At 44.9% G+C, this 27,323-nt stretch overlaps 1 protein-coding gene across 1 annotated transcript; it reads right to left on the bottom strand.

Moving 5' to 3' along the window:
- Positions 1–7,504: 7,504 nt before the first annotated feature.
- DLX5 (distal-less homeobox 5) lies at positions 7,505–11,998 on the bottom strand. Its single transcript, XM_017677467.3, has 3 exons — positions 11,434–11,998; positions 9,249–9,433; positions 7,505–8,191 (listed from the first exon to the last, which is right to left on the bottom strand). The coding sequence occupies exons 1-3, from the start codon at positions 11,783–11,785 to the stop codon at positions 7,862–7,864; spliced, it is 867 nt and encodes a 288-aa protein (XP_017532956.1). The 5' UTR covers positions 11,786–11,998; the 3' UTR covers positions 7,505–7,861.
- Between the last annotated feature and the right edge of the window lie 15,325 nt (positions 11,999–27,323).

The following is a 27,323-nucleotide window of genomic DNA, read 5'->3' as shown; positions in this document are numbered from 1 at the left end:
CCTCCCCACGTTCGCACTTCCCCAGAACGGGAGTTCTAGAGCCTCCTTCTGACCATTTGTAGTTCCATGAGAAAAGAAAAAAAAAACAATAACTGCGGGGGGTGAGGGTGAAGGGGAAAATTTCTCCTCGACGCTAATAAGCATCTCATTATCTTTTGACCCAATTTAGCCCAAAGGTTCCCGCCGCTGAAGAAAGGCCGTATTGCACTGGGGTAAGGGAGCCAAAGATTTCTCAGGCTTCTGCACTTAACATCTCTAGCTGCTTCCAGTGTCTACAGGGTCAGGAAACAGCGTCATCTATAGATAGAACAGCACCGCTACTTGAAGAGTTTCTCCGCGCGTTCCTAAATCAGACTGGTTTTTTTGACTCCGCAAATCGGTTCTGCGTCTCAGCCAATCATGCCCCTCCAACCCCAAGGTCGCAACTTTTGGGCCCCGCGGGCAATAGCTCTCCCAGCAGCGGCCCGCCCCTCCCCCCTTCCCTCCCACCAGCTTGAGGCGAAGGTCTCGCAAAGCAGCCCGAAGGGTTTCAGAGGCCAGTTATTCTGGAAACTTTCTCCCCGAGTGGAGGAAGATGTCAAAGGCACTATACAGGCGAGAGATTCCGAGTACACCTGTTATTGCAAATGTCCGCAAACCTGTGATACTGAAAGAGCACCGTTCCGAGCTCCGTTTGCTCTCTTGACGCCCCAAATCTTAAAATCATCCCACATGTAAGCACCTCAAAGGATTCAACTAGGGCTAGCTTTGAGTAACAATTTTCAAATAGATTTTAGCTTGGAATCTCCAGCCGGCTCCCTCCGCACCTTACAGAAACCTGGTCCTTTTCGCAGTCTCCAGTCACAAATACATCAACAACATTGAAAGCAAGAAAGACAAATCCAGTTCTTAAGGATCCCATTCGAATCCGAATCCTTTTACTCACCAGAACGACAACGCTTTTACTGCTAAAGGGGGATAAAAGGTCAAAATTGAAAAACCTATAAAGCAAAGTTGCAGTCCATAGTGAATTACAAAAGCAACACATACAGCTTGGAAAGTGTGAGAAGAGAAACATGAACTGTTCCTTGAAGTATGCAAGAAATAAAAACTTACCCCCAGTGAATCTCTTAAGCAATGATCAGGGTCTAGAAATCTATACTGAACAGAAGCAGAAGAGAATATTTTTCTGAGTCTCAGGGCAGAAGCTCTTTCTCTATATTCTTGGTTGAGTGAGCACATCCAGGTGTGAAATTGTTTGCACACCCCAGCACCTCTTATATTGCCAGCAAAATTAGCTGTTATTACTGTCACTGTTTAGTGATGGTTAGCGTGATACAAAAAAAAAAAACTGCTGTAATCAAGACCTGGCGCATCTTTGCAAATTACAGATAATTGTAAACGTCCAGATTATGATAATAGCATCCTAATCCAGCCTGCAATATAATTATTACAGAGTGTTACATCTGAAACTGTCCAGTAGGGCTAATTCAGCCATTATTTAGACCCTATTTTTGCACTGCAAATGGGTTGCTGAGTTGAAAATGTACGATTGTAATTTCACAGGGCACTCAATGAGTAATGGTATAGGAAGAGGAAAATACAAAAGTGAAATGTGAACAGTAGCGATCAAATCAAACCCTGAAGGACAAAAGACTGTTTGATTCATATGGAAAAAGAAGAGCGGGAATTAAGAAAATAGCAAATCAGTGGTCTGAAGCATTACGTGTCCAAATCCTCAATATGTATAGGGCTGATGTATTTGTAAGGGCTGCTGCATCCGCTGCTGCCTGAAGTCTGAAATAATTTTTTTTAAACCTCCTCTTTCTTCTCTCTCTGAAAGCATTCCTTGCTCTAAAAAAAAAAAAAAGTGCTCCTCCCCCAAGCAAAGAACATTTGTCAGTTTCACCATTGTTTCCACCAAGGCATCCTCAGAGTGTGCCTGTCACTTGTTTATGAACATTTTCTTAAATGAATTTGCAATCTCTCTTGTCATCAGAACAAAATGCCCTGGGTGCTTTTACGTGTTCTGAGCTCCAACTCCACTCTTTTTCATAGCGAGCAACTCACTGAGACTCCTAAAGGATATTAGCAGAAAATGTTTTAATTGCTGCTAATTAAATAAAGCTGGCTGGGAAGCTATCTCTTCTACTGGGCTTGGCTGGCTATTGGCTTTAATCCTATCATTAACTTTTATTTATGAATCCCCTTCCCCCATATAAACCAGTCCAGCTGCTTCTTTAGCTACACGTCACTGATGTGCTTCTTTCCGGATTCCAGAAAGTCCAGTATTTTTGATAAAGGACTGTCCCTTTCCCCAGATACGTTTGTAAAAGAGCAAGGTCAGTCTTCTTAAAACATGGAATGACCAAAGAGAGGGAATTTGGAGAGTTAGAGCAAAAGGGTCTACAGAGGCTGGGGCACTGTGCTGGTCCCAGAGGGAAAGTGAACCTGGGGTTTCAGCTGTCATCTTTAGGAAGATGAATCCTGCCCTAGCTGAGATTTCTGAAGTCTACTTCTGGTTCCTGATGGGGACATCGTGGTCAGGGATACCTGAAACCCTTACACCCCCAGGAGCTCAATTTTCCCACTATGAGCACAGAGAATTTCCTGGGCATCTTTTTTAGCCTCTGGGACAATGTGTGATGATTCTTCCTCCTCCCATCACCTCACAGACTTGGGAGCTGCCCAGACAGGGCCTCCCTGCAGGGTGGCAAGCAGGCTTCCAAGCTCCTGTGAATCTAAGGGCAATAATGAAATGTCCCCTGTTTAGTGACCCCTGTTTATAGATGAAAGTTGAGTCCATATCCTGTCTCTTCCCCGCCCCTCTTATCCCACCTTGCAAATGGCAAATGGCAGAAATAGTCCTTGGATGACAATAAGCTTCCAGTAGCAGATTTCTGTCTTCTAGATTTTACGAGGGGAAAAAAATGTTTTAAAATAAATCATAGCTTGGGAATTGTTTACCGCCCTTCACCCCCAACCACGTCTTTAAAAAGAATATACTAGACTGTGTACGGTGGAGATTTGACAGAGAATCATTACTCAAACTCGGAGGGTGTGTGTGTGTGTGTAGAATGATGTTATGAAGCCATATTTTTCCCCTTCCTGTGGCGAAAGGTCGTAATGTGTGGTATTTCATGGTTTTATATAAATTTTGGTTTAGGATGTGGAACAGACTCAATAATACATGCACTTTTGGCAAAGAGCCTCCTTCGGATCCCCATATATTGGAAGTACATACGAAATCCCTACGAACAAAAGAGCAGAAATATTTAATTGCTACAGAACAGGACTCTCATTTGCTTTAAAGAGAGATTCATGTAAATTCCCCGTTCCTATATTCATGGTTAGAGCTCTACCTATAAAACAGGTATCATATTACAGCAAGCAACCCTGGATGATTGAAAAGGAAGCTCCCCCGTTACCCCCCGCCCCGGTAGATACAATGTACACTTTCTGCCCTTACCACAGGGGAATCTAAAGCTTGTCAGATGTAAAAGAAAATGCGGATTGCACCGGGGGTGTCTGACAGGGCTGCGTAGAACAGTATTTAGCCAATCCCACATGTGCTACCGCTATTTGGGCTGTTTTCTAGGCCCAAAGTTAGCTGTCATTCTGAAAAAACAAAACAAAAACTCCAAGTACAGTATGCAAGGACTGCGGGCAACCTGGGAACGCGAGAGGAGGGCAGGAGCAAGCTGCAGCGCCCTTCCCCAACCTCCTGGGAGGCAGGAGCCTCCATCCAGCACTGTGGGAGGGGGTGCCTAAGGGTGGAGGATAGGGGTGAACCGCAGGCGGATCCGCCGGCGTGGCGCGCTTCCCAGAGAGCCGGAGGGCGTCTGCCCTCAGGGCGTGACTCCAGAGAAGGCTGGAGAGCTCGCGGTTGGCGAGATCCCAGCGGCCAGTGGGAGGCGCGCAATCCCAGAGGTTGCGAGGATGGGGCGGGGAGAGGGGTGGTGGTTGGGTAGCCCTAAAGGTCCCTCTCGTCGAGTAAAAGGAAGCGCTGAGCGGGGTGGGCCAAGAGGCAGTGTTCCAGGAGGCATCCCTGGCTCTTCGGGCTGGGAGACCGAGTGGTGTCAAGGCTGGAGCAAAGATGTAGGGTGCACCGGGAGAAGGAGAGTGCGGCCTGGCCTTGGCACGGGTGGGAGACTCCCAGTACCGTGCGGCCAGGACGCCGCGAGCCGAGGGGCATCCGGTGGGATCAAAAGAGGCCAGCCGGCCCGTCTGGGACTGTGGGATAAAGGGCGGTAGAGAGAGGATTGGCGTGGGCGGGGAGATCCTGGCGTGGCCTGTCTCCAGGAGGGGTTATGAGCGTGTTTTGGTGTGCGGGTCACGCTCCTGCCCGAGGCCGAGACCTGGGTGGATCCGAGTGTGGGTGGACAGGCTCCCGGGTGGGTGTCCCAACGGTAGGGAGGGAGAGAGCGAGCGAGCAAGATCAAGGACAGCGAGGTCTGCGGGTTCCTGTGTGTGTGTCTCAGGCCCTGTGGCTCAGCACTGGAGCCGCCTGGCACCCACAGGAATGCGGCTTCACTCGGCTCCCCAGGCCATCCCCTGTTCCACAAGGAGGTGGCCGCCAGGAAAAAGGGGGGAAAAGGGTAGAAATCAGCCTAGCCCAACATGAGCTCAAACAAAGGCCAATTTATCTGATCTTTCACAGGAGGGCGCAGGAGGCGGGCAGAGCTCGGAGGAATCGCACTTGCCCTGCCAGCATGCCCCGTGTCTCCTGGGCTTTGAGAGGAGGTGGGAAGGTGGGAGTGGAGGCTTGGGAGTATGGAGTGGGGAGGAAGGTGACGAGGCCCACGGAAAAGAAAATCAAATCATGGGGTGGGGTTGACATATTAAAAGCACTAGACTGAGAGCTAGGCAAGTGGGGACCGGAAGGGGCAAGCAGAGGTCCTAGAGAGTGGGCAGATAAGGAATATGCTTGAAGTAGTACACATGTATATTAGACACAGGAATAAACAATGGAGAGAAGGAAGGCGGGTGGGAGGGAGAACAGTGGGGAGAAACATCACACAGATATTTTTAGACTTTGCTGAGGATCTGTTATTTTTACATCCTTGGGCGCAGGACTGCAGGGAGTTAAATTCCCCTGGGAGAAGCCCCACGGTGCCAGGGAAAACCCGCTGCAGACTGGTTTGTCAGAATATTTTTGTCCATGGCTCCCGGACGATATTTAAAAACAACAACAAAACCAACCGCGCAAGAGAAGAGACCATTGCGAGTGGAAGAAGTGAGCTTAGCACATGGGAAGGAATCCTCAAACCAAGTCTGCGGAGTTATGCTTATCGGTGTCTCAAGGAGACTTCAGAGTCCTTAACAACAAGCAGTGTCAAGGCTGGGGGAGGAAGGGCGGTCGTTACCAAAGAGCTTTCCTCCGTTTTCCCAGCAAGAGTTGAGTTCACCCTTACCGCGCCGGGTGATTGGGTGTGGTAGTGAGGGGATCCCCTTTTTGAAGTCAGGACTGTAGGTGGGGAGCTGACAGGAATGGCTGGAAAAATATCTGCCCTCTTCATGTGCAGAAAAGGAAAGAGCATGTTCCAAGCACACTCTTGCCACTCTCAGACAGACGGTGGGAAATGTGGGACCTGTAAAGTGGGTGTTCCCCCTCCAACATTCCCCCGCGGCCAGAGGTGCAGGGGAAAGCTGGCTCTGGCAAACACTGGCGTGGGGGTTCTCCCAGCCAGATCCACCAAATAGAAAGCTCTGGCTTTCCGTGTAATGGAAACTCCTGAAATCTTTACAAGCAAAGGAAGAAAAGCAGGAAATAAATCCGTACACCTCTTCCCCCCATCCTCCTATTCTCTGCCAACATGGAGAACAAGTGGAGCTTGATGTGGCTTTCCCCCAAGCGTGTCGCCACCCAGAACTTCTTCTGTGAAAGGAGAGCTGGAGAGGTATAAAGAGGGGGAAGCTGCGAGTAGAAGCGGCCTCTCCACCTTTGGGAGGGGAAGAGAAAGGGTCCACAGGCCCTGGCCGCCACCCGAATGCCGCCCCAGACCAGTGGGATGCTCATAAAGGCCCGCCAAACCAGAGTCCCCACAATGCCTAAGCCTTCCTTCACTGGTAGGGGAAAAGAAAAGAATCGTGAAGATGGGGAGGAGAGGAAAGGTGAGGGATCCAGAAAGAGGAGAGAAAGAAGAGAGAGAACACACAGGCAACTTCCCCTCCAAGCACACAGCGTGCCTTTTCAGGTCTTGTCTCCCAAATCTGGAGGAACCTTCTCAGAAATCCTCAGATGACAGGATGTAATTTTTTATGTCCTAATCTCCAACACTGCGAACCCATAAGAAAACTCTTGTCACATTTATTGCTGCCAACTTCCTAGCTGTGAAATATATCTCATGCATCTTTGCATTTTCCCACATAGAAGTTCCCTTGGTATCCCAAGGAGACAGTTGAACTAAATGACAGTCAAAAAGATACCTACAGTTCAGGCCTGGGAGCACAGCTCTAGACCCTGGGATGTAACTCTGGTCACACTGTTGATGTCTATTTGCAGGGGTGCCAGGAGAAGGACGGGACATAGGCCAAGGTTGCTGAAAGTCCTTCCTCTTTGCCCCAGAGAAGGCTTCACAAAGGAGAAATCCCTGCAAAGAGATTCAGTTTCCCATCGATCAGAACCTGCTTTGCCACTGTTTTATGTAAAAGGAAAGCAGAGAGAGCCCGTCTGAAAGAAACTGGAGAGTGGTAAAAAGACTGGAGGGAAAAAAATTAATATTTAGAATATTATCTCACATGAAATGAAATCAACAAAGGTCCACAATGATTTCCTTTCCTCTGCCCTACAATTCCCTCTCTTGGCAAAAGAATGCCCTCCATATGCCCTGCCTGGCCTACTGATTTAGGTCCATATTGTTCTCAAGTCCTGTGATCCTTTCCTGTCTCTGAATGAGCTCAGATAAATTGTTAGTCATACATCAAGGAGTCCAAGGCACTACCCTTTGCCATGCTGCAAACATTTTCAGATTTAAAAAAATGTAATAGGAGAGGACATTTCTTTTTCTTCTTCTTTTTTCGTTTTCTCATCTCTGGAAGCTCCCTTTGAAGGGAGTGTAATTTGTCTAATTGCTCTGGCAATACACAGAGGCTGATGTGTGTGTGTGTGTGTTGGGGGGTAGTGCTCCAGGATAATTGCTTTGAGCTTAGACTTCAGAGAAGTTATTGAGGGATTTCTGTTGCTTTCTTACTCACATACAGGGTGGAAGGACCATATTTAGACTCCAGCATTACTTTCTACCTGAAACAATTTGAAGTTAAACTTAAAATTATCTAAACGTTTTTGTGGTTAGGCCAAAAAAACACCTAAATATATATTATACACCACTACTATAAACAGGCCACGTATGTATATAGACATATAAAGCACAGCATCCAACATACACACATGTACAGTTCTGCATCCATGTGGACCCCAATTTCTGCTTTTCTTTTTGCCTTGTTGGATCTCTGCAGTTTGTCTTCCTTTAATCGCCTGCATAAAACACCACCAGCCCATTGTAAGGGGGGCAAAAGGAGGATTTTTTAGAAACATTTTGTTTTCGTGGTCGAAATAATTTTATTTATCCAGAATATACAGTTTAATTCCTCTATCTACACTTATTTACATGGTTAAAATAACATTGAAAAAAGTCTTGAAAAGTTGAGGTCATAGATTTCAAGGCACCATTGATAGTGTCCACAGTTGCGCAAAAAAGTTCGTCTGTAAAAAAAAAGGGGACGGGATCCTTTGAAATGCAATAACTTACATGCAAAAAAAGCTTTACACATAATCTTTTTTGTTTCCGTTTTCCAAACTTCCCCATGTGAATTCCTTTTATGATTTTCTAAAACAGCAAAACACAGTAGTCCCAAGAAGAGAGCAAGAGAAAGCGGCCGTCTAATAGAGTGTCCCGGAGGCCAGCGCTAGCGGGTGCTGCAAGGAGCCCGGCGGCGGCAGGTGGGAATTGATTGAGCTGGCTGCGCTCGGGTACCAGGAAGCCGAGTTCTCCAGGTAGCTGGACGCGGGGGACTGGTTGGAGTTCGGAGGGTGGGCATGAGGGTGGTGGCTGAGCGAGCGGGACGAGCCCTGGGGCTCCCACACCGCCGGAGACTGCGGCGAGTTACACGCCATAGGGTCGCTGGAGCTGGGGCTGTGCTCCGGGGGCATCTCCCCGTTTTTCATAATCTTCTTTATCTTGGATCTTTTGTTCTGAAACCAGATTTTCACCTGGGTGGGGGAACAAAGGCATACGTTACCGGGACACTCCGAGGCCGCCCGCGCCTTCCGCAGGCGGGCGACGGAAGGCATCTTCGGCCCCCAGGTGGCCCGGCCCTGGCGTCTCCGCGCTGCCCGAGGTCTGCGGCCAAGGGGCTGCGTCAGAGGCAAAGCCCGGCTCGCAGGCCCCAGAGGGCGCCCTGGACGGCTCAGCGCCCAGCGGCCGCGGCGAGGGCACGACCCTCGGCTTCTGTCTTTTGTCTGGGCTGGCGGCGGGGGGCGCGAGTGTCCGCGGCCGCGTGCGCCCAGGTGCAGGCGCGCGCGCGGCGCAGGGAAGGCAGTGCGGCGCGGGTGTCCGCAACAACGGCCGGAGTGCGCGCGCGCGACTGTGGAGGCAAAGGAGCGATCTATTTCCCGCCCGACTCCCTTCAGTCTCTCCTCGGCTCCGGGAGGTCAGAATGCGCCTGCAGCTCTGGGCGGCGACTCGCACATTTTTTTTCTCTCTATAGGCTCCAGCGGGGTTCGGGTGGGAGTGAAGGGAAGGGAAAGATCCAGGGAAGATTTCCCCATACAACAGCGCCCCCAGCTCGCGACCCTCCGGCTGCTGCGGCCTGAAGCTCCGCAGGAGCAGGGCGCGACCCTTCAGTTTTCCCCGCCCGAGGCGACGTTCCCGGCCTTCGCGCGGCGGGAGACCCCGTGAGGCCTCCCGGCCCAGCTCGCCCGAGAGACTCTGCATAGTGCGGAAAACCAGGCAATTTCTCCAGGCTGCGAGAGCGGCCTAAAGACAACCCTCCCCAGGTTTACAGTCTTGGAAATTGGTCCCTTACCCCGGATGCCCCAAGCTGGGCACATCTAAGGATGAGCGACGTTTCCAGCCCGTCCCCACCGTTGCACTGCGGCGCCCCGGGCCTGACTCGTGGAGGAATGTGCGCGGGGTAGGTGTCATTCTGCCTGTCTGAATTTCTCGCTGGTGCCATCCAGCCGGCTCCAGCCCGTCGGGACCGAACCGCGCAGCCCAGCCAGGCTGGCAGCCGAGGCGGGGCTCTGGCCTGGCCGCGGCCGGATTTACCTGTGTTTGCGTCAGTCCCAGCGAGGCGGCCAGCTCGGCGCGTTCGGGCAGGGCGAGGTACTGAGTCTTCTGAAACCTTCTCTGTAACGCGGCCAGCTGAAAGCTGGAATAAATAGTCCTGGGTTTACGAACTTTCTTTGGTTTGCCATTCACCATCCTCACCTCGGGCTCAGCCACTTCTTTCTCTAAATAATCAAAACAGAACTGGTTAGAGTTTGTCGGCAGATAACGGCCCTTTTGCAGAATCCTCAGATACAGTCCTTGAGTTTCTTACCCTGCAGTCTGCACGCTGTTTCCCCATATCACCACCTTTGCTTCACAAGACCCAGAGAAATATGCCCCTCCCTAAATCATGGCAAAGCCAGGTAGTCTCTGGTTAATTCCCTACTCTGTTCACTCAGCTTCTCTTGGGCTCGGGCAAAGCGCTTTGTAAAGTACAGCTCCCTTTTGGGCGTTCCAGATTTTGCCCCTGCAACGGTTCGTGCTTCACCCTGACTCGTTTCTACGCCCACCCCAGGCTTAACAGTATTCCTGGGGTGAGCATAGCTAGGCGGAGGCCCCGGCCGCCGTGACCCCCCTTCTGTCAGCGTCTGTTTGGGCGCCCGCAGAGGCCAGACGCTTGGGCAGGGAAGACGCTAACCGAGGTCTCCAAAGTTCAAAGACCCACAAGCAAACTATGCTCCTTCAATTCAGCAGCAAGCGGTCGGGACCTAGCAGACAGAGGGCCGATTATGCAGCCCCCATAATCTCCCTGCAGATCTGTGAGGGCACAGATGTGTCTGGTTTCTTTTATAAATAGACTTAATAAGTTGGCTAAAAGAAAAAAATCTTTCGCTTATGCACGAAATACAGAGACACTGAAAGGAACGAAGACACCCCACCCACCCTCGGGCTCTCTTTTAAAGTATAGCAAGAGTCACACACCGAAAAGGAATCCGTGGTGGGGTGTTTTCGTAGGAAAGGGGCGACAGGTCAGGACGAATTTCTCAAAGTCTTGAGTATAGACCACGGAAAAAGACTTTTCTGAACACATGTTTTACAAGAGTGCCCTGGGGCCACAAGTCCCCTTCCCAAAAGTACATCTTATCAAAAGTGCCCATCTCTGGAAGGGGTGGAGAACCTTCCCTGGTGTGTGTGTGTGTGTGTGTGTGTGTGTGTGTGTGTGTGTGTGTGTGTGTGTGTGTGTGTGTGTGTGTGTGTGTCGAGCTCCTTCCCTGGTGTGTGTGTGTGTGTGTGTGTGTGTGTGTGTGTGTGTGTGTGTGTGTGTGTGTGTGTGTGTGTCGAGCTCCTAACAGAGAAGGGTGGAGGATGAGGGCTGTGGTCTCCATTCTGCCACAGTAACAGTAGGGGATGCTAATATTAGCAGGATTATTAATGTGCTGGTGGGAAGAGATCAAACCGAACCAGCAAAACCTATCCAAGGAGACCTCATGACTCCCTCTTACTTCCCAAGCTCCAACTAAGTTTCAAGAGTGGGGGGTGGGGGAAGAGGAGGTGGGCAAGAGGAAGACAAATTTTAGGCGCCTATGGAGGAAGAAAGAAAAACATCGCTCTAATAACGTGACCCCTTAGCATCCCTGCTCCATCTTCACGTGGCTTTTTGTTTGGGGAGATGCCTTGGATAAACCTCAAGGCTCTCGGCGCTCTCCTCCTCTGGCGGGCTACATACAGCTTCCAACCCCCCACCCCAGCCTGCGCGCTCCGCGCCCTGACACCACACTGGCTCCTGCTGCTCTCAGACTGAAACCAACAGTCTTTGAGGCAGCCTTGCATTCCCACTCGCCCCAACCGAACACTCGCACGAAAAATCCCCAAACTAACCCCTCTTTGTTATGCAAACGCCACTTGGGCTGTTTGATTCTTCTTTCCACCCCCATGCCCTTTCCAGCCTAGTTGGCTTCCTGACCAGGCAAGCCAGGAATCCAGCGACTGAGGGGGTCCGCATCCCGAAGGTCCCGGAGCGAAGAGACGCTGGTTTAACCCGCAGGCTTCTTCTACTAAGAATTCCTAAAATTTTGGCCCGGGAACCTCTTTTGGTTGCAGAGTCCAGGCCCCCCACTCCCTTCTGCCGGGTGCGCCCCCACTGCAGCAGATGGGGTGGCTCCCAATCTCCCACACGAACTGGCCCCTCCGGAACCCGGGCTCCCCTGAATCTGCTCCCCCCTCTACACCCCCGCCCCTCTACCTGGCTGGCTGGTGGCGCTCGGGACGCGGTTGTAGGCGCCGCCGTACTGGTGGTAGGGGCTGGCGTAGCTGTAGTCGGCGTAAGCTTTGGCGGGGTAGCTGCCGGCGGAGCCATTCACGCCGTGGTACTGGTACTGGTAGGGGCTGAGCGCTTTGCCATAGGAAGCCGAGGTAGGAGAGCAGTAGCCGTGCGGGGCTCCCCCGCCGCTGTAGTAGTCGGAATCGGTGGCCGACGACTCGGGCAAAGTTGGCGATTCCTGAGACGGATGGTGCATGGCTGCAGACGTCTGGAACGCAGCTTGGAAGTCGCCGGATCGGATGCTGGGGACCCTTCTGTCAAACACTCCCGTCATCGCTCACCAGCGGTGGCGACTGTCCTTGCTGCTGTGGCGGCGGCTGCTGCCAGAGTTGGCTGTGGGGCCGCTCTGGTCTAAGCAGACATGGCTGTGGGAGCGAGGGAGGAGGAGGAAGAGGAGGAGGAGGAGAAAAGGAGGCGGCGGCGGCGGCGAGGAGGAGGCTGGGAGTCGTGGAGGCTCTGTCTCCGGCAGACTGACTGCTGGCTGAGGCGCAGCACAGCCGTGGTTAAATCCTTAATTGCGCGCTTACGCACAGCGGGGTGGATCGGGTTCCATTGGCCAGGGCCCCTGGAGCAGCGGCAACACCCTAACTCGTCCAACTAGTTTGAGCACAACAAAGCAACGCTTAAAAAAAGGGGAGGAAAAATGGAGGTGGGGGGGAGAGCGAGCGAGCGAGCGAGCGAGCTTGTTGGGGGTGGGGGACCCAGTCAATCTCTTTTCAGTGAGTACCAAAGACAACGCAGGAACCCCAACACTCAGCTCAGTAACATCTGGAGACACTGCGTTCCAATCAGCAGCCTTGGAACGTGTATGTGTTTGGGGGATGAGGTCGGGGATGATCTCTCCTTGCCCCTCACCTTCCTACTCCCTTGGGTTCACCAGGGGAAGTGTAGAAGTGAACACCGATATTGCAATAGGGAATCAAAGCGGGGATTGGGGGGTGGGAGGGAGGGAGCAGAGACGTGGAAGGAAGGCAAGAAGGAACTGAGAACAGTATTTTTAGTGGGGTGCTGGGAGCCACGTTATTACACGTGTTGAAAATTTGCAATTTGGGAAAAGATAAATTTGCAGAAAGTATTTCCTTTGCACAGATAAGTATTTCTCAGACAAGTGCTGGATAAAGATGCTTAAGAATGCATGCTGTCCATTCAGTGGTTAATGGTAGAGAAAGTTCCTGGGGCTGAAAATCCCTACAATGACTTTTAAAAAATCACTATCTTAAGTACACATAACAATGACACCCCATTTGCTGGTCTCCAAGAAGAGGGGCAGCGCAAAATTTTTTTCAATATTCTTATCTCTTTGGATGCCTTTGGACTAGAGGGTCTGTAACTCTGTTCAATGGCCAAAGACTCCTGCAAAAGTGAATGGTCCACTTATGACCTGTCATTCCATAGGAACTGAATGGGGACCCCAAGAGGACTGGGAAATAGAGATTAAAGCTCTTTGGGGAAGCTGGGAGAAGCACATGGCTTACCCCCTCCCAGGTCATGGACATGGCATCCGAGGGCCTTATCTTTCCATTCCCTAGGTCTGGGTTTCTCTACCATCCTTCCCTTTATATCCTGTAGCATCTTAGATCAAATGCAAAGGAAAAAAAGGAGCAGGAATCAAACACTTGGTACTTGAAGTCCAGAATTTTCTTCTCTTGACATGTCATTCTTACTCCAGTGGTGATCCTGTTGGAAGCTTTAAAAGCTTTAACATAAATTAATATACCACTCCTCTCAAAAGGCAACTCCAAAACTTGGATCCTGATTTGGGTCCTTCTTGCATCTTACTCCAGGTTGTGCCACTCCACCCCACCCCCTAGAAGAGTAAAGTGTCTACATTAGTTGTGTCTAGTGTTAATTTAGCCTTTGGCTGGGGAGCTACTCTGGCCCCAAATAGGAAGGCAAGAGGAGCCAGGGTCTGGAACTCTGAGCAGCTTGCCCCCCTAGCTCCAGAACTCCAAAGGCAAGCAGCCACACGTGCACCAGCTCACAGCTATTGTTGCACTGTCGCTCAAAGGGCAACTTCAGCACCAGTGTGCACCAGGCAGGGAAGGTTTGTGATGGGGTCCTGCAGTGCCCCACTTCCTCTCACTCCTCTTTCACTGACTTCAGACTGAATCTCCTGCTTGTGGCCTGTGCTGTCCTGAACTTCTCTCAGATAGACACTCGGGTAAACAGAGCTGATGCTGTCTGCCCATCCTCATCCCACAGTGTAGATTTTGGCACAACTGTTCACCCCTAGATGGAGGCTGTGAAGACTACACGGCGTTGGAGAAACACTGCCAATCCTGTCAGGCTTGCAGTCATCCCTGCTCTGGAGAAGTTCTCGGTGCCCATCCAGTCACCTACACACATCTTGCCATTTTAATTACATGAACTGCTTCCACCAAAGCAATGCTAGGGACGGTTCAAAGTGCCTCCCAGCAAAGGCAAGTGGCTACAGGGAGAGGGGCAGCTTTCACTGGTCCCCTGGCCCCTCATACTTTTTATTTACTACAGATTTAAAAGTTTAGCACATGGTCAAAATGCTTAACCTAAATAGGATGTTTCACCTTGTGAGGAGGCAGGTTCCGACAAGGATGGGATTGGAAGTTGCAGCATCTGAGCAAAATTTAAGAGTTTGGGATCCTGTGGAGAGCGTAATGTTACTATGCTAAGTTGCTACATTTCACTTCTTCCTCCATCAAAGAACAACAACATCTCCCCCATATTTCACAGAAGACAAAAAGGAGTGGAGTTGAGAGGGAAGGAATCAGCGTCTTTATTCCAATTTCTAACTGTTGGCCTTCAGGCCAGATTGGAGCCACTTTTGCGAAGGCTGCTGCTGGGCTGGACCTCCAAATCTGAGTGTGATTCTGAAAGTCCAGAACCTGAACTTTCCTGACTCAGTTCTGCTGCTTTTCGAGGTTGACCTCAGTCTCCCCTACACTTTCCTTAAAGGCAGTGGGAGCAAGAGGGAGGACTAATTAAAAGGAGCTTGGGTCTGATCACAATACAGTCCCATTTCATTTCACATTAGAGTCATTGTGGTTCACGCACGGTGGCGACCAGGCTGAGCGCCGCTTGGTACCCACACGCTCTGGGTATCCTGGCTCGCAGGGTAGCAACTTTTGCTAGAACTGTGGGTGGTTCTGACACCAAAGCTTGGAAATTTATCTTAAGGCCAGCTGGCACTACGCTGTTAGCTCTTTCAAATCCCACCGAGAGGCCCAGCCACAGAGAAACGGACCCACGTTATCAAACTTCCCAGGAAGTACGCTCGCTCCCCAATGCCACAGGTAGGAAGAATGTGAGTAACTTCGACTCCTGGTAGCCGAAATTTGCAAGGGGCGGAAGAGTGGGGCTGCGGGAGGGACAAGCACGCTAAAAGTGCAAGTCTTTATCACCAGCGCCACCAAGTGTCCCGAAGAGCACCTTGCAAATGGCAAACGTTTCCCAAGCTCAGAGTCACTGGGAGGACAATGCCGGTCGGTCCTCTGGGTTGGAGCCCACTGCCACGTGGCTTTCCTTATCTCTGCTTCCAGCAGATGTTCCTTTCCACTCCCATATCCTTTGGTTCCTTCCCTTTGCTCCTTACACGTTCATAGTCTTCTTCATCTTCCCACCTATCACCTTTTTGTGGTCAGCAAAAAATACGGGGATGTGGAGGAGTAACCCTCACCCTTTAGTCTCCTAAACTGTGGTGACTGGAAAGGGTTGAGGGTGACCCTTGTTTCTTAGGCAGTTCTGAAGAAGCAGGCCTTCCTCTAGATGAGGCCCTGGAGAGGCTCCTATAAACTGGAAAGATAGTGCCACTCTGAGTTTGTAAGAGAGTGCTGTAGAAAGAGGTGGCTCAGGTTATTTCAACAGCTGCATTAACTCAGTTTTCTGCCTCTGGACCATCTGGATATCTCTTTACTCACAGGCGTGCCAAAAGTAGAACATCCTTTCCTTTGGGCTTGAAGTTCAGACAAATCAGTGCACTTAAAAATCTTTAATTTATATACTCAAGATCTTTTTAGTATGAAAACTACTGCTTAATTTATTTAAAACATTGTATATACATCATTAGGATGCACGTAATTAAGGTAGACGAAGGACTCCATAGAGCCATACTACAATGTTTCTTGACTTTAGAACTTTCATCACTGGGCTACCTGTCTCTTAAAAGTCCTGGTCTGGTGCTGAAGTTTATTTTACTTTTATTTGGAATGCTATATCCATTTCTTTTCTTAATCTTTTTAGTGAAAAATTCTCTCAGATCAGTTCATTATTACTATGTCTTTATTGATCATGATCCATCTAAAGCACTTTTCATCCCAGAAATCTCAAACACAAACAAAGCTGGTCACATCATACATTTTTGTGAAGATAGATCTGAGTAATTTTTTTTAGAATGGAACTTCATTTTTCTTTGAGCTAAGATCATTTTGTAACTTAAGGTAACAACCTTGAAATACTCAATTTGATGTTTGTCTAGAAGAAACACATTTCCATAAATTGGGATGGGATGAAAAGACAGGAGTGATGGTTGCAAAATTGCTAAAGACTTTAAAAAATATCACCAGTTGTTGGCCACTGGTTTTGGCAACTCACCTGAAAGGACTGGGGTTTTCCAACAGTCAGCCAGACACACTGGCTTAGAACTGATATTCAGAGGTGGTTCATCTTCTGAGTTAGCAAAACTGTTTTAATTTACCATGTAGGCTTAAATTTCATTTAGATGCATTCCTATGCACTCAGGAGGCTGAACTAACTAGGCCCAAGCCAGAATTCCTTGAAGTCCATATGATTTGACAATGCCCTCACCCAGGGAGGGAGGTGGTGGAAAGGATAAATAGAAAGAAAGATTCTTCCCGTGCAGAAATTAATCACAGTACCCCCTTGCTCTCAAAAAAAAAAAAAATGTGTTTGGAGTTAAAGAGTGTCTCCAACAAAGTAATCTCAAAGGATTCACTAGCAGGCAATTATATAAATATTCTGAATAAATTAAAAATCCCCAAGGGGGAAACTATTTTCCACTTAATTCCAACCTAATAGGATTTTCCAGTTTATTTCCAAATGATAGTGCAGCTCATAGACTTCTGCATGTCTTGTTTTTATAATTAAGACATTAAAATGTGTTTATCTATTTAACTTAAACATAACTGGCTAGGCAAAGGCCTTAAGTATCCACTCAAATCTATTCTCTATTAGACGAATTTAACATACCACAGCTGAAAACACTTCAATTTCATCTAAGTAGGAAGTAAATGGGATTATATTATTATATTTCTTTGCAAACTGAAATTGAGTCATATTCTTCATCCTAAACTCAAGATTTCATTTTCTTGAAAGGGAGGTTTGGCTGTGATACTATTTATGAAATCTTTATTCTTCTGCAAGATGCATAAATATTCCAATTTAAAAAATACCCATTGTAGAGTTAAAAGAAAAGGAATAGGCAGGAATTCAGAGCAGTGTTCCAACTCTGGCAAGGAAATAGCAAGAGTGAAGCTTAACTCATCTTTAATAACATTCTTAATTCCAAGATCAACTTAGAATTTTAAAGTTTATTGACTCTAAGATACTGTATTTTTATGATTTGACAACACTGTATGCAAAGATGTAAAAAAAGCAACTATAGATTATTCAAATACTATGGTCAGATAAAACTTGGCTCACAACATATATGCACTTGAGCAGATAGTATAATTTTGTAGGCATTTTTGTTCTCTGCCTTCATTATATTATTTTAATAAATTAAAACAAACAGCAAGAAAATATAAAATATCTTTCTACAGCTGTGTTTACTACCTTTGACTTTGGTGAAGAAAAAGATTCTTAAACAGGCGAGCCCAGCCTGAGATAAGAGGTTTCCCTGCTGTGTTACAGAGCATAATCAGTCAAAGGCACAGTGCCCACCTGGACTTGCATCTCTCTGTGCTACTGCAGAAGAAAATTAAGGAGACAGAAAAGAGAAGTCAATAGCTTTCCAAGTGAAGCATAGCTGACACAGCAATGGAGTCACTTTTTAAAATTGTGGGCAGAAAAGATACATTATTCTGCTTGTACCCAGAATCTTAGCAATCATCAACTTGTATAGCCCTGTGGACAGTTAAGCCAAATTTTGCTTTGGCAACATTAAGTCTTCAGTTTTATTTCACTGTCTCAAACATACTGCATTTAGCAAAGTATTATAAACATATACATTGATATAATTTGTTGCTGCATCCTGGTTTATAATTTTGGGTATGTGACTTCATGTACCCAGTTGTGTGAGTGCATTTTCAGGTTTATCTTTAATCAATGTATGCAGTTCAATTGGTTCCTTAGGAAATCAGGGAACACTAAGGTTGCTGCTGTGACTTTTCAACAGTACCTCACTTTGTAGCCAACATATTATATGTAGGCACTATTATTAGTCTAAAATGGGGTTGGGGGTGGTTGAAATGGGTGAAGGGGATCAAAAGGTACAAACTTTCAGTTAAAAAATAAATAAGTCATGGGAAATGTAATGTACAGTATAATGCAACTACAGCTAATAATAGTCTACTGTGTATTTGAAAGTTGCTAAGAGAGTAGATCTTAAAAGTTCTCATCACAAGAAAAAATTTTGTAGCTGTGTAGCAATGGATGTTAACTAGACTTAGTGTGGTGATCACTTGCCCTATGTACAAATATTGAATCATTATGTTGCATACATGAAACTAATATAATGTTATATTCGATTATACTTCAATAGAAAAAAATAAAATGGGGGTTTATGGATATCTGGAATTCTTACAAGTTTCAGGAATCCTTGTAACTATAGAGAGAAGAGGTACTTCTTTTTATGAAACTTTGGACTTCAGCTAGCTACAGAATATATATGGCATTAAATCCTATCCTAGAAAAAAAAACCCTTAAAAGTGAAAACTAACAGATTAATAAACAAATAACAGATACAGGTGAGAGTAGCTCTATTCATCCATGGAACATACTATGGATGCACTATTCTTTCCTTACTCTTTTCCATTGCTTTTCCTTTGTTATTTGAGTCTCTCAATGCTTTAGGGATGTACTGTTTTACAGCTTTTTTCACACTTGCTGTTTAAGAGTTTTGTACACCTTCAGGGTCATGTTGTAGAGTAACCATGCTAGGTCTTGAGTGGTTAGCCTACACGTAAACTTGAAAAGGACAGGGAGAATATTTTAGCACTGAGAAAAAGAGATGAACCAAAAGATCATCTTTGCTACAATGACAATCCTTTTAGTAGAATGATTCCTGAAAGCAGTTAATTAGGTGTAAAGCTAGGGAAAAATGTTTTTAGTAATTAAAATCACCTGGTAAATTTTCCCTAATTTACACAGGAACAATGAAAAAGATTAGATGAGAAATAGGCACAAGAATAGAAAGCCAAAAGATAGAAACATCTCAGCATTAATAACCTCCCTGCTCTCTCTGAATTAGAAGGATAACTGGGATGGCATTGAGGAAAAAGCACCTGTCCACCCAGGGGCTGTCTTTTGGGAAATACTTGCCAGAGAACTTGGAGTGTATGGGGTAGAAGGTGCTAATGACAGGTGTCTTCTTTGTGACTTTCATTTACCAGGGTCATTAAAAATCCAACATGGTCTTAAGTATCACAGATTAGGAAATAATGTTCTCTAAGTTTTTCTGGTAGGTTATTGGGCTCCATTCCTCTTCATAGTCTTATAGTGAACATTTGGCATGTCTTTTGCACATTTTATAGACCTTTAAATGTTTTTTCTAAAGGGATTCCATACATAATTCATTTCTACTTTCACAGTAGCCTTGAGAAGTAGCTATGTCAGGCTATTATGGGTGGTCTTCTACTTTTATATATTTGCCTTTCATTTAATTTGAACTTGCCCATATTCCAAATTGGCACTCCTACCCCACCCTTTATTGGTGGGTGTGAACCATGATGTGGTGGCACTGCCTGCCAGCCACTACTGTTGGGGGTAAAGCACCTGGCCCTTGAGGGCTAGTGGGAACAGTGCCAAGTGAGTGTCCCTTTGATGCCACACTATGCCTAGGAATAGCCAGGCATGGAACTGCTGCCTCAGGTGGGGCTGCCTTCTCTCCCTGCTTGGCTTAATCCCTCTTTTCTTCCTGCTGCCATCCGTGCAATAGTCATTTTCCTCATGAGCAGGGGAGGCTGAACACTGGGGTTGTCTAATCTTCTTTCCAGGCCCCTGGAGGTTAGTGGACATCTGAGAAAGGAAGATGCCTGGCTCAGCTCTCCCATGCCCATGGGAGACAGGGTGCCACCTTCTCTGCACTCCAGGTGGCTGGGCCAGGGGGAGGTAGCACTGGGGGGAGCCATGCACAGTTAGGCACTCTGTATACATTGTTTGTCTCCTTAGAAAGGAATATCTACTTCTAAATACATTTATTTTGAATAAAAGGTGCTCCTTGAATGCCTCTTTGACAAATTAATAAACTGAGGATGCAAGAGTTCACTTTCATAATAATAATATCTTTAGAGTTTTAACCTCTAAAAAATCCCAACATGTACTCATATAATTTAATATTTGGCCTCATAATATTCTAGAGAGGATAGCAGGGCCATGAGAAACCTCACTTGCTAACTTCCTATTTGACATGCACTATATAAAACTATACTGTTACCTACAGTTAGTCAAAACTTCCCATGGTTAGATGTTATCTGTATACACACATACAAAAGGTTGGGCAGAGACTGAAGGAAGTTTGCTTCTTTCTTAATATAAAAAGTAACACCACTCATTTGGCTTTACTCTGTGCAGTTGGTTTGCATGTATTATTTCATTTCATCTTTGAAACAGCCTGTGAGGGGGTACCACCTTACCTCATTGACATTGAGGAATGTGAGGCAGAGAGGTTAAGATTCTTAATTACACTTCTGTGGCTAGTTAGTTTATAGCATGGAGAATCTCCCAAACCAGAAATCCCACACCCTGTAGAAAATAAAAGCAAAGAATTATGGCTTTAGATACCAGAATAACATTTCTGTTTTTCCTCTCCTTTATTTGTGTTCTTAGACTTAAAGACACAGACAATAAATCTTTTAGTTGTAATGGTTTGTTTATATCAACAATTGCCTTTTCCTTTAATGAATCTCACTCTTCTTTAGGATCCAACTGCTGAATATTGGTATCTATAACTTAGGAAATTGAATTGAGATATGATACATACCTGGAAGTTGGGGGAATCTTTAGCATTGGAGCCAGGAAAAATCAGGGAAAGTTGCTCAAATAGAAAGATTAATTTCATAATGGATGTGAAATGTCAATGAACAATTGGTCCCTGGAATTAAGTAATGGCAAGCCCAGATAAAACTGAGTTGGAGATCCTTCCATTTTCTCCACTCTTTCTTTTCTCTCCCCCACCTTTCACATTCACATATGTATCCCACACATCTATCTATAACTATTCTGGTAAAAATTTCAGTTTCTTATCAGATGTGGAGGGTGACCATATATGGTATCATTCAAACCAGAAAGCTTTTGAAAGTGAAAAGGGGATGCAGTAAGCACCCTAGGATGCCAGGAGTAAGCTAGAGTGCTCCCGGCCACACCTTGATTTTCTGGTACTTCCAACACTCCCCAAGTCTTTCGGGAGGCCTTGTTGGGAAGTTCTGTCCAATAGCCTGATACCACGTGAATTTGCATGGTAGGTGGAGCATAGTTTTCTTAGATGCCTTATGACTGAGCTACTTGGCTTATATCCAGGAGGTTAGGGATGGTCAAGACCACCACCTGTGGGGGGCAGGGTGTGCACTGCATGAGGGTGACACGATGAAGGGGATTGGGAGCTGAGATCCAGCCTGCACCATCCTTTCCCAGCCACGTGTCCAGGCGAGGCGCCGTATCTGCCACAAGAAAGGTATATTTGTTTCTAACTCGCACAAAGGCACCGCGAAGACTGGTAGAATCCCCAAGTACAACAAAGTTCAATCCTTTGTCTAACTTTTCCCAAATGTTGACTCTCTGGACCTTATTTCATTTGGATTATTATTTTTTTAATAGTCTTGGCAGAACTCACACCTCTATATTAAAAAAATCATTTTATCTGAATCCCCCACATAATAGAAAACTTCAGAGAACTGAAACCCGAGGCTCCCAAATGTGCAAAAGTATACTGAAAGGTTTTGTTTTCCTTTTCAGCTCTGAACTTCCTAAGACTTTTCAAAATCTGGTATATAGAGAGGATAAGTGCACTAAACTGACCATGCATTAAAGGGCTGTATTGCTTTTCTTCTTTGAGGTGTGCCATGTATAATAAAGATCTTTCTCTTATGAAGCTTTCTTCAAACAGTGAAACTTGGAGACTGTTACCTTTCACAAAACTTTTAAAATGTACTCTCTGCCCTTGCAGAAGAAATATCTATCTGGTGCAATTAATGTTGGACCATAGACCCAAAGAACAATGAATCTTTCAAACACAAATTGCTTTTGAGAATCATAGTCCTATTCTGGGCTTGAAGACATTCATGTAGGAAATTAACAGAGAATTTTAATAAAAACCCTTTGGATAAAGAAAATTAGATGAGGGATGCCAGTTTGTCTTTTAAGTTGCTTGAGCACATCTGTCATAACAGACATTGCCCCAGATTGTGGAACCCTTTCCTCCTAACATCTTTTAATGGTAGTAGAATTTACAATGCCATAATTTCCTTTCATTTTTGACAGTGTTATACTATCTTTATAGAGTTTCACTGACAGCATTTCATCTTGACATCATTAGATCATCTCACCTGACTTTTGCATGGTGCACATCATTACATTACAGTGATGGCCCTATACAATTACCACTGAAATGAATAGGGTATTAACATGATTACTGAAGAAAAAAAAAGTTAGCACATACAGATAGAGCATTCTGCATTTGAAAGCATTTTATAGCTATTAATTAGTCTGCCCAACGTTCCTGAGATCCAGTGAAACTTACTAGTCCTTTTTTTACCAAGTAGGATAATGAAAGAAAGTGACTTAGACAATATTACAGTACTGAGCAGCGGCTGAAGTTTCCATAACTTCTTTGACTTTTTTAAGCCAAAAAAATTGGATGTAAATACGTATAGTAACTAATGACTGTCTTGAAAGGCCATGTAAGTAAGAAAATTCCACTTCATTTGGAATTTCACTTTTCCTCTTTTCCATTCACATAATTATCAAGGAAATTAATGAGGATCAATTCTTCTAGGTTTTGAATGTTGGCTGATATATAATCTGGAATTATTTAAAGGTTCCATCTTAACAAAATGGGATTGATTTGATTTGAGAACAATTACTTAATTTTAAATCACTAATGAGGAAATCACGTGATCAAAGGATGATATGAACAATTTTAGGACTGTAGAAATCTTGGTAATTGAAAAGCCTTGATATTTCCTTCATATATTAAAAAAAAAAAATCTCATGAAGATGTTGCCTTATCAGTAACATCCCAGACTTGGGAGATTCTGTGTTGTCTGGGTAGGAGAGGATGGACTGATTGTCTTTTCCTAAATCCTAAGATTCACCCTGGTTTCCAGTTTTAAGATGACAAAATAAATTGGTTGTATGAATTGGTCAAAATTTTATAAACTTTCTGAGCTTGTTTTCTCACTGGTACAATTATGAAGAAAATATTTATTGTAAATATTATCAAGGTGCTAAAATGAAATGACAGATGTAAATCCCTTGTCTCAGTGCTTGGCTGCAGTAGACTCTCACCAAAGAGGAAGAAGTACTATAACTTGAAACATCTTGACTGGCCTGGGAACTAGGGCAGAAACGTTGGTGGCTTGGGAGCAGGACTTCTCAGGGGACATTTCTTCACTCTGGCCCTATTCTGCTAGGTTTACACTGCCAGGCAATATTCCAGAATCTCAGGGATTATTATTTTACTTGGCCACTCTCTGCAATGATTCAGCACTGCGAAGGAGCAGTGTCAGCAGATGGAGCCTGTAGATGGATCAGAACCAGACTGTCTAACTTTGACTAACATCGTTTTACCAACTCTTCCCCCGCCCATCTGCGAAAGAAAGAAACCAGAAGAGATGACTACAAATTTTCACTTAAATTGCATAGAGTAATAACTCCTGAGATTATACATGTATCCATACATATTGAACTATTTATATACATACCTATTTTGTGAAAGACCAGTATTTTTAATCAAATAAGCTTTTGAGGTTAGGAATATTGCCTCTTTATGTTTTACATATCTCATGCACAACTTTATTTTTCCTTAAATCTTTCAATTTGCTTTTTCTTTTTCATTTCCAGCCTCTGCCTTACCCTAGGCCCTCCTCCTCTTGAGCCCTGCTGTTACAATAGCCTTCAGCGGTCTTCCTGCTTCCAGTCTCTCCATGTTCCACTTGATGAACCTCACCGCTTTCTGCCTCACCAATGGTAGCCATTCCCAATGAGATCAAGTCTGAATTGCACATCATGGCACAAAAGGCTTCTGGATTCTGGCTTCAATCCCATCAGTCCAGTATATGTTTTTTCATTATTTCTAATTTTGATATCATTAATGCACAATTACATGAGAAACATTATGGTTACTAGACTCCCCCTATTATCAAGTCCTCACCACATACCCCATTACAGTCACTGTCCATTGGTGTAGTAAGATGCTGTAGAGTCACTACTTGTCTTCTCTGTGCTATACTGCCTTCCCTGTGACTCCCCCTACATTAAGTCTGCTAATCATAATGCCCCCTTTTCCCCCTTATCCCTCCCTTCCCACCCATCCTCCCCAGTCTCTTTCCCTTTGGTAACTGTTAGTCCATTCTTGGGTTCTGTGAGTCTGCTGCTGTTTTGTTACTTCAGTTTTTTCTTTGTTCTTATACTCCATCGATGAGTGAAATCATTTGGTACTTGTCTTTCTCCATCTGGCTTATTTCACTGAGCATAATACCCTCTAGCTCCACCCATGTTGTTGCAAATGGTAGGATTTTTTTTCTTCTTATGGCTGAATAATATTCCACTGTGTATATGTACCACATCTTCTTTATCCACTCATCTACTGAAGGACACTTAGGTTGCTTCCATTCCTTGGCTATTGTAAATAGTGCTGCAATAAACATAGGGGTGGATATGTCTTTTTCAAATTGGGCTGCTGCATTCTTAGGGTAAATTCCTAAGAGTGGAACTCCTGGGTCAAATGGTATTTCTATTTTTAGTTCTTTGAGGAACCTCCATACTGCTTTCCATAATGGTTGAACTAATTTACTTTCCTACCAGCAGTGTAGGAGGGTTCCCCTTTCTCTACATCCTTGCCAACATTTGTTGTTGTTTGTCTTTTGGATGGTGGCCCTCCTAACTGGTGTGAGGTGATATGTCATGGTTTTAGTTTTCATTTCTCTGATGATTAGCCACGTGGAGCATTTTTTCATGTGCCTGTTGGCCATCTGAACTGTCTGTTCAGCTCCTCTGCCCACTTTTTAATTGGCTTATTTGCTTTTTGTTTGTAGAGGTGCATGAGTTCTTTATATAATTTGGATGTCAACCCCTTATCAGATATGTCATTTATAAATATATTCTCCCATACTGTAGGATGCTTTTTTGTTCTATTGATGGTGTCCTTTGCTGTACAGAAGCTTTTTAATTTGATATGGTCCCATTTGTTCATTTTTGCTTTTGTTTCTCTTGCCTGGGGAGATATGTTCATGAAGAAGTTGCTCATGTTTAAGTCTAAGAGATTTTTGCCTATTTTTTTTCTAAGAGTTTTATGGTTTCATGACTTATTTTCAGGTCTTTGATCCATTTTGAGTTTACTTTTGTGTATGGGGTTAGACAATAATCCAGTTTTATTCTATTCCATGTAGCTGTCGTTTTGCCAATACCAGCTGTTGAAGAGGCTGTCATTTATCCCTTGTATATCCATGGCTCCTTTATTGTATATTAATTGACCACATATTCTTGGGTTTATATCTGGGCTCTCTATTCTGTTACACTGGTCTATGGGTCTGTTCTTGTGCCTTCATTACTGTGGCTTTGTAGTAGAGCTTGAAGTCAGGGAGCATAATTCTCCATGCTTTATTCTTCCTTCTCAGGATTGCTTAGGCTATTCGGGGTCTTTTCTGGTTCCATATGAATTTTAGAGTCCTGTATATGTTTATCTTCTTGAGCTCCTAACACAATCCCACTTCTTTAGCCAAGCTGATTTCCTCCTTGACACCTTATCATAGCATATACCTTTCCACTCTACATCTTTGACTATTCTGCCCTTATGCTGTGATAGAAAGCAGAAATCATTCTAGATATTTTAGGCACCAATGGATTTAATACAAGCAATAGGATGCTTACAGAAGTGTTGGAAGAGCTGGAGGCAGAATCTAGGCTGGGCCTCCGAGGACTCCTGGAGCACCACAGAGGCTGCCACTAGATAGATTTCATTCAAGAATACATTGCAACAATCTAGGGATCAGAAGCTCCTGCCATTACCATTGCTTCAATTTCCTTTCACCCAAAGAAGCTACAGAAAAAACACTAGAATGTAATTAAGAGGGAAAAAAAAACCTAATTTCGTTTCCAAAGCCTGTAGAGCCAAGGAGATGAAATGGCCTCTCCTTCACATCTACTTTCTGTATGGACTACAGTGCATGTTATTTTAGCTAGAATCTAGTTGCAAAGAAGTCTTGGTGTAGCTGAAGGCAGCTAGAAAGGTGAACAGAAGCTGAGAAAGCTAGTCCATGGTTTTAACTCTAGGTCTTGCTCACCTGCCCTATATATATGTGTGTGTGTGTGATATATGATATATATATATATGTGTGTGTGTGTGTGTGTGTGTGTGTGATATATGATATATATATATATAGTTCTATTTATATATCTTTATACTTCCTAATCATCCTTAAAATCCACATTGCAGATATATTAAATACATGTTTTGCACTGTCACACCTATCTCCTTATACCCTGTCAAACCACTTGTAATAAGATTAAAGCACAAGATTTACTCAGCCTGGAATTAGCCTCCAAATCCTTCCTATCACAGTACTCAAGTCAGTCTCAATCAACTGATAGACAATGATGCTTCAGATAAACCCTGTTTGCTATCCCTGACATCTAATGTGGACACATCTGGACAGCCTTTAGTTATGTCAGATTGCAGTTCTGACTTGATTGTCCCCTAATCTCAGAGTTTGATGGTCTGCAATAAGATGCCCATGGAAGTGTTGGAAAAGGTATGCAGTTACCAAATCATAGATTTTTGATATGGAAAGGGCTTCAAGAAATAACCTGGTGTATCTTTGTCTGTATACAAAAAAGTTACCCTATCTGGGTTTAAAAATGAATAAACTGAGGCCCAGAGAAGTTAAGTGAATTTCTGAGTTTATATAGATAAGTTACAGAATTTTATCTGGTAACAAAACATTCTACTTCAAGATGGTGTTATAAATGAAATCACTTCTCTGAATTTTTATACTTTTTAATTATTGATAATTAATCACCCTGTATAAAGTATAACTTTAGAAACTGAGTCTTTCTCTTTTTGCTATTTTTTTTTCTGCCAGGAAATAATCACAAATAGCAGAAAGAACACCTAGCATAAGATCAGAGGCTACAGAGTTTCTTTTTTTTTATCCTACCACATCCAACCTTCAGAAAAATTGCAAAATGTGTGGAATTTATCTAACTCAACTCCTGTCTTTAAGTGTCCCTTTCCCTTTCCCTTGCATTTCCAGGACTGTCTTATGGATACTTAAATTTTGCCACAAGCTTCTTTCCCTGGAAATTGCCCTACTCTAGAGCTTTTTCATTTACCATCTCTTCTATTCATCAGGGAACTAGTCACCTCTACAATGCTATTACCTCAAAACTGAAAAAGTGAGAGTTCTGTGTGCCCTTGCCTGATCATAATCTGTATCTTATTGACT

This window comes from Manis javanica, chromosome 6, assembly GCF_040802235.1.
Source record: "Manis javanica isolate MJ-LG chromosome 6, MJ_LKY, whole genome shotgun sequence".
NCBI classification, from domain to species: Eukaryota; Metazoa; Chordata; class Mammalia; order Pholidota; family Manidae; genus Manis; species Manis javanica.
Note: the sequence above shows the minus strand (reverse complement) of the source record. Positions and strands in the feature narration are given on the sequence as shown.